This window comes from Mastigoproctus giganteus, chromosome 9, assembly GCF_048544385.1.
Source record: "Mastigoproctus giganteus isolate SK-2022 chromosome 9, ASM4854438v1, whole genome shotgun sequence".
Classification (NCBI taxonomy): domain Eukaryota; kingdom Metazoa; phylum Arthropoda; class Arachnida; order Uropygi; family Thelyphonidae; genus Mastigoproctus; species Mastigoproctus giganteus.
Genome location: NC_143583.1, coordinates 122273402 through 122281080, shown reverse-complemented (window position 1 = coordinate 122281080; position 7679 = coordinate 122273402). Strand labels below are relative to the sequence as shown.

Genomic DNA, 7679 nt, shown 5'->3' with positions numbered 1-7679 from the left:
CTATGACTTGTTCTGATCTCACGAGTCAATAGGGGGGGGGGAGAATAAACCTTAGGACCTGTCACCTATTGCGAATAGAGACTACTTAAAAATGAAATGTTATCCGGAGAAAGCAATACGATATTTGTACAGGGCAGTTTGCGTCGTTTTCCAGGGGGGGGGGGTTGTCAGAAATAAATTGATACTGTACCATGCACGGAGTGTCGAAATGACAGTTAATGTGTTTATCGGATTCTGATTACACGAGGAAACATGTCGCCTGTCCTGCTAATTTTCCTACTGCTGCCCATAATCACCTTCTGCCCTCTTCGTTCTTGGGGATATAACATGTTCGGCGCTTGCCCGCACACAGGAGAACGGCCTGACGTCATTGACTGACTAAACGCCTAGGTGGGGTAATATTACAGCGGCTGCCTCCCCTGGGGCAATGTTGATTGCGTGGGCGAAACTGCTACGCGAACGCAGCTATCTCCGACGGAGCGACAAAGTCCTAAGTATAAAAGCTGTGGCAAAAGTAAAGGGCGTCTTGAGGCATTGAATACCTCTTAAGGGCAAGAAGAAAAAACTAAAAATAAAAATATTTTTCATAGCTTTATGGAGTCTCCACTATCATGGCGGGCACAGTCACTCTTCAGAAGTGATGCCAGTTCGGCACGATCTTTACCTATAGGTTCCATATCTGGGTTGGGCATGGTGAACAAATTCAGATAACCAGAGTTCAGATTATCAAGATGTTATTTCCACAATCTTTTAGGGAATCACAAAAGACGAAGAACAATGTGTTACTTTGCAAGCTGACTTCAATGTTTCAGAAAAATATATCTATGCTGAACAAGTGGGGTGAATTTTAAAGCTGTTGTTGTTATTTGGTTTTTAGGAGCATTAGTAACTAAGGCCATATTGCTCCGCGGATATGCGGTGGTCATTCCCTGACCTTTCCGCATCCTCCATATTTGGTGGACATGGGCTTGAGCCCAAGAAGTGTGCTATGCACTGCTGCTCCTGCCCATCTGGCTATGGAGGCGCCGAATTTTAAAGCATGCTGCAAATAGATTTCCTTATTCTTATATACGTGGGCAATCCCATTCGGCTTTTCCTTGTTAAATTCAAACAGGGACACAGTAACACGGTATTAACTGCTTGCTCTTCCCTGAGAAACAAAGGGCAGGGGGTTGGTGCCTTGTTGCTGATTGTGAGTACCACTTAGCTTCTGTAGGGTGACATTCACTCTGAGCGGTATGTCCCATGTGCTTCCAGTCACTACTGCTAAAGCAGGTGGTGCTGTGGTAGCATTCTGTATCTTTCATTCTGTATTTGACTTTTGTGAATTATTAAAGTTTAATTATTTTACAGCCAGTTTTGCACTGTAATAGTTGATTCTACGGAACTATTTCTCTCAGCCCTCATGATCATGCTTTACTGATCCTCAGATAAGTGTTTATCTTGATTGCACCGGATTTATATTCGCTATGCTTAGCTACCTTCCACACCACTTGGCTTTGCTAACCGGCTTACATGCTAGCTTTGTTTACTGCTGACGTTAACCTAGTGAAGTTACGTGCATCTTCGCAGTTTATTCGTGGAAGGTTTTCTACTATGTTTTAAAGTTTATATATAGCCTGGTCTGCTTTTAAACCAATCAGAAATCACAAATAAACGCTAACTTCCCATAACCTATTAACTGGATGATGGTGCTGTGGTTGCGTTCTGTATCAGTTGACATTTGACTTGTGATTTATTACTTAAAGTTTAATTATTTTACAGCCAGTTTTGTACTGTAACAGTTGATTCTATGTGATCTGTTTCTCCCAGCCTTCGTGATCAGTGCTTTCCTGATCCTCAGATAAGTGTTTTTATCCTGATTTCACCAGATTTATATTCTTTAGGCCTAGTTTCTTTCCACGCCACTTGGCTATGCTATCTAGCTCACACACTAACTTTGTTTATTGGTGATGTTAACATAGTAAAGTTACATGCATCTTATGCAGTTTATTTGCGGAACAGTTTCTATTATAATAATAATTATTATTATGTTTTAAAGTTTATAGCTTGGTCTGCTTTTCAACCAGTCAAAAATCACAAATAAACAACATTACATGCCCGGATTGTATTTAGATCTATTCATAAAACAACCAATTTTATTTTAATTGTGACAATAGAACCTAATTCGAAGTGAATCGTCTAACATGGAGAACCGCTAGGCAGTGGAAGTTGGCAAAGAGTTCATTTTATGCTCCACTGTTTAGTTTAATTAGTAAAGACTAAGAGTCTTAAATTAAGTATATTTGGTAAAACTTCGCAGACTGACTGCTCTGCCTCTAATCATCATAGAGACCTGCTTCAACCACCAAACTTCATAATTTCTCCTCCCTACAAGAACAAACCAACTGAATCCTGACAATCGGGAAACTTCGTTTTTCCAACTTTCACAAAATGCCTCTAGAAGGCCTAAATCAAGCAGAAGAACACATGGAAAATCCTTCCGATGTACAGATCATTGACTCAAGAGAAGATGCAGAAGACCAGAAGCCCACTCTGGCCTCCAGAAAGCTGAACAAAAAGATGGTTGTCCCAAAATCAGGCAGGGAAACCAGGTCCCAGTCTGATCCCAAAGAACACCCAGAACAAAGAAGTCAGCAGAATGATCGTGTAGAAGAGTTGCATGTATTAAACCCCACTCTGCCTGAGGACCCCTGTACCACTGTATCAATCTCAAGAAAAATTCATCGGGTTGTCTGCAGGGTTGGCTTCTATGGAATGTTCTGGATAGTTTCTTGGCCTTGGACCTCAGCGAAGTAAAATCCCAGGCCAATGATGGCAAACTCCAGAATATAGCTGGAAGAACTAGCTAATCAGACCTTAGACTGACTACAAGGCTGGCCAAGACAAACCACCTAAATATCTCACCGGACAAAACTAATTCAATCCTCCTGAAAGGAAAACTTGACTTAAGTCGACCACCTCAGATCAAGATGAATCAGACAACGATCAAAACAACAGAAGTACCTAGGAGTCAACCTAGATCAAAATCTATCCTTCAAAGACTATCTTCAATATCTCGCTCCAAGATCAGGAGAAGATACACTGCCCTGGTTCCCAGTGACCCTAGCAACCAGGGCAGGACTAGGATTGTGTGTAGAGGACTGCTGCACCATCTGGCAAAGGGCACCACCAAAACATGCCTTGGGTACACGACCAATCAATGCCATCGCTAATTTTAAAAATTCTGAAGGAAATTATGAAGCTAAAATTGAGAGCATGTTGAAGTTGAAAGAATTTGAAGGAATGGAAAGTAAGAACATATTTAAAAAATTACCTTGTGACACGTTATTTGTAGGGTGTCGCCTTCATCTTGTGGATGGCCCTGTTCTCTTTGGTTACGTGGCACGTCTTGGTTGGGTTGGTTGATTCAAGACGCCATCTTGTTTCCTCTCGTTTCTGTGGGGCGACGCCCTTTTTCTGTCTAGTCACTCAACACTATCTTTTAGGACAAAATCCCCGCCCTCGGTCTCCAGAAATTATATAACCCCTGTGACTGCAGCAAAGAATTAGCGCTGTGTTAAAGAATCGACCAATCGCAATGCGTTGGTTCGATTCCCCGCAATAACTTATTTTAGTAGGTTCTTACCTGTGCTGGTGTGATTGGATATGGGCAGAGAGGATGAGACTTAGTAAAACACATAACAATATTTATTAACACAAAACAAAACTAAATATACAACACGTGCACTCTGCTTAAGTGATCAGTTTAAATAGTCGCATTCAGGCATTAGTTACATTTCATAATGTCATTGTGTGAATCAGGTATTAAGCTAGTACATTCTGCTCTTCATAGAAATTCAATAATTCATCTTGCAACATTAACTCTTCACAATTCTTACCTTTTGTAGTGTACTAGATTATTCTAGGTTAACCGTCCAGAATGCCCATAGACCTTTTTGGTACTCCTCATATTCTGAGGCTAAACGCGAGTGGGTGTGTTTAATTCTCCTGTCCGCTAGTTATCTCTCAGTGCATCCTTCGTCATCATCCGGAGCTTAGCGCTTGATCATGCTCGATTAGGCTGCACTTTTCTTATGGACATCAGGATGGGGATTTTCGTGTCTATGGGAGCATTCTAGTCGTTTAACCTACAGTGTATTAACATGTAATTCATTTGTGGTTAGGAAAGAAGCATTGAACAGGTTATCATTTTGGTTTCGGTTTCGGATTGTTACATTCACACGAATAATATAATTGCTTACCAGTTAATTTGCTCGCTCCTAGAATTCAGTGATACGGCCTCCTTCTCTTCAGCGAAATCTGGGCGGGGTCCTCTACGGGTTTTCGGGCGACTTTTCTGGTGGCCGCTCTGCTCCTTCTCAGCCTTTGTCTCTCGCTGCTCTGGCAATCTTTCGACTAGATGTTCATCTGCGAAGAGCCAACTCTCCTCTCTTCGGTGTCCTCTCTCCGTCTCTGTCTCCGTCCGAGTCTGTCTCCTTCTCTGTCGTGAACGCCGTCGTCCTCTCTTTGTCTGACTCAGCCCTCCTGTATATATCTCGGACTTGGGCGCTACTTTCCCTCTTTTATTTTTTTCTTCGTTGATTACTCAACAATGAGGAATTCTTCGCTCCCTCCCAATGACAGTGGGGAAAGTCGTAAATATGACAGAGTCCTGTTCTTTTGGTTGCCCAAGTCTGCGTCACAGGCAGGTGTGAGCCTGGTTTCGCTATCAACCTAAACCTTGCTTTTTGTTTATTATCGTTAGCGCGGGGCCGAAGTTCTCGCCGACTCTTTCTACCCCCGTTACGATCCCCTGTTCAGAGCGAAAGTAAGTTTGTGTTAGTCATGGGCTCTTGCCTTCTCATTGGCTCACTCACATCTTCTCTTCAATACTTTCGGTTTGGCTTTCCCTAGCTTGAATATTACGAATTCTAATTGAAAACTGTTTTTCGATAATTTCGCCCTAATATCCTGAATATCGGTTTTATTTATTGAACAAAGAATGAGATTTATCCGATCGTCGTGAGCTGAGAATTTATCAGTCTCACATTCTCCCCTGCTCTCACCAACAGAATCGCCGGATCCGGGACAATGGCTTCGCATCCGGAGATTCTGTTCGTGGGACGTGAAGACATCGACTTAAAATTTCCTCATGCTTCTTTCCTTTACAAACTGTAATCCAAATTATCTATGTTATCGTAACATAAGGTGTGCACACAAAAATACTAAAGGTGTCAGGCTAGTAATAACTAGGCCTTTTACCTTCGTGTAATATTGAGAAAAAACTAATCTAGAGTAATCTGTATAAAAATTACTCGAATAACATATAGCACAAGATAAACACTTTAACACGTATAAGATAATGTTATAGACGCTAATGTATATTTGCCTGACATATAAAAAGAACATGCTTCTAGAATATAAGTGAAAATTACGTTAACAATATAAATGCTACAATACTATATGTGATACATATTTGGTTAATTGATAAATGCCTGTGCACTGGAGTAAGTTCAAATAGAGTATGTGTGATCCCATCTCCACTTCTTCTAGCTGTGATACACAGTTTGTTCTTCACTAGCTCTTGATTGGCTGGGTATAGTCTAACACTTTCTCTTTCCTGGTATGAATTCCTGACACAGGTGCACATGTTCTTCATTTCCACAAATTTCTCGGGGTGTTCCCGGGAGTACACATGAAACAAGAAAAGTATTAGTATATATATTCTTATCATTTTACTAAATATAAGCATAAATCAATCTAACAAGTTATATTTCAATTCCCTAAGGTATACAAAGGTTAATGTGTCAAAGCTACATACAATCCTAAAACTACAGATAACATTCATATAGGCATTGATAATCACAAAAACATTCACTTTATCAAATAATTCTAAGCTAATTTTACATAACATTGATTCTGAGAACAACTATTACATTTTTGATACTATAATATCCATTGTTGTTTTTCCTCTGGTGCCTTGTCCACTTCAAATGGGCCTTCATCTGAAAGTCTACCCCTCTGCAATACTCTGCATCCTCCCAGGGAAACTGTTTCCCGTACTATTGATCTCATCGAAGATGTGATAATCTGGGTGTTTCCTTATGGCTCGGTGAATCTCCTGTTGAATATTTCCCTTTGGTGTCGAAAACTTCAGGTGAATAAACATGAAGATCGCGGCTTGGCAACGCGCACTAATATCACTGCACACAGAAATAGACACACACACACATGAATTACTGTAGGCACTATATTTAGGAGCTTGTACGTTTCAAGGGTTTGGTGAAGAGAATCTTATCTTCTCTTCTTTCCTTATTCTACATGATCGACGTCATCTTCGTACAGATTTTCGTTGTAGTATACCTGGTAGGTATTGTATGAGGTATCCGCGTCACTTGCGTTAATATTTTTCAGAGCATAAGTTCCAGATCACTCCTCCTAATGTCACTACAATTAGGAAGACAGCAGGGATTCCTAGAATAGCATACATGATCTCTTTGAACCAATTCCTTTCAATTTGAAGTGTTAATATTGACCTCCCCCATGCATTCCATGCATGGCATTCATATGAGCCAAATTGATTCGCTTGAATCGAAGTAATGGTTAAAGTACTACTGATTTCTCTGGGATTCCATTCCTCTGTGTGTTTTTCAAATAATTCCTTCTTTATTGGGCCTTTCCAAGATACATTTCCCAATGGCGGTACGTGTCTAAAAACGCACTTCGCTTGAACTATATCTCCCAAATGTGCTGTGGATGATCTGCAGCTCCCTTTTGGCTGTCCCTTTACAAAGACTAACGATTCACTTTTCACAATGGGGTATCCAGAGATTTCCCCTATACATGTGTAACGACCTGATGTCTCATATGATATGTTTCTAATTGTAAGAGTAGAATTGATACTACTCTGAATTAGCCGATCTTCATAATACCATTTTATCACGGGAAGGGGATTTCCCTTTACATCACATTTCAACTGCGCTGAGCTTCCTTTGGTCGTGGCTATGTCGGTCAGTGCCGTTTGAAGCGTGGGACCATATGATACTGCTATTACCAACGAGGCTTGGGCTGAACCCAATTCATTTCGAACCACACAAGTATAATTGCTATTATGGTCTTCACGGAGAACCTTTTTAATTACCAGAGTACTATTCCCTTCCTTCGTTAATTGTTTATTATCTTTAAACCATTGGTAGAGAAACACATCTGGGTTTGCATACGCTTCGCATCTCAATTTGCATCGGTCAAGTTCCCTAATAACTTTCGAAGTCGCTTTCAAGGAAACTCTAGGTCTGTACTTTACTATTATCCTTATAGAAATCATCATTGGATGAGGATATGAAACATGATTTGCAGGAGTGTGGGAATTCCTATAGCTATATCCATTCTGGCTAATTACGACCTTTGATTTTTTTTTCTTCTCTGGCCTATCAGAGGGTAAGAATGAAGTGAAATAGTAAATATCTTTTGTGGTATAGTATGAACACAGTATAAGTATCCAGATCCTGAGCTACTTTCGTTCTTTTTTTTTTTATTTATTTATTTTTTTATTTATTTAATAGTCATGTAATTGCTCTGTCTTGACCTTCATATGCTAATGCAATATCAATAACTCTGTGATTTCAATTTCCTACGTGATAGAGTTAGTAGATAAAGTTCTATTTGAAAATTATTTGTAGGACTAAAGTTCTGATTTA

At 40.2% G+C, this 7679-nt stretch overlaps 1 protein-coding gene across 1 annotated transcript; it reads right to left on the bottom strand.

Moving 5' to 3' along the window:
* Positions 1–6382: 6382 nt before the first annotated feature.
* On the bottom strand, positions 6383–7306 carry LOC150080691 (irregular chiasm C-roughest protein-like). Its single transcript, XM_090380786.1, has one exon. It carries the CDS (start codon positions 7304–7306, stop codon positions 6383–6385), a length of 924 nt encoding a protein of 307 aa, XP_090236912.1.
* Positions 7307–7679: the final 373 nt, after the last annotated feature.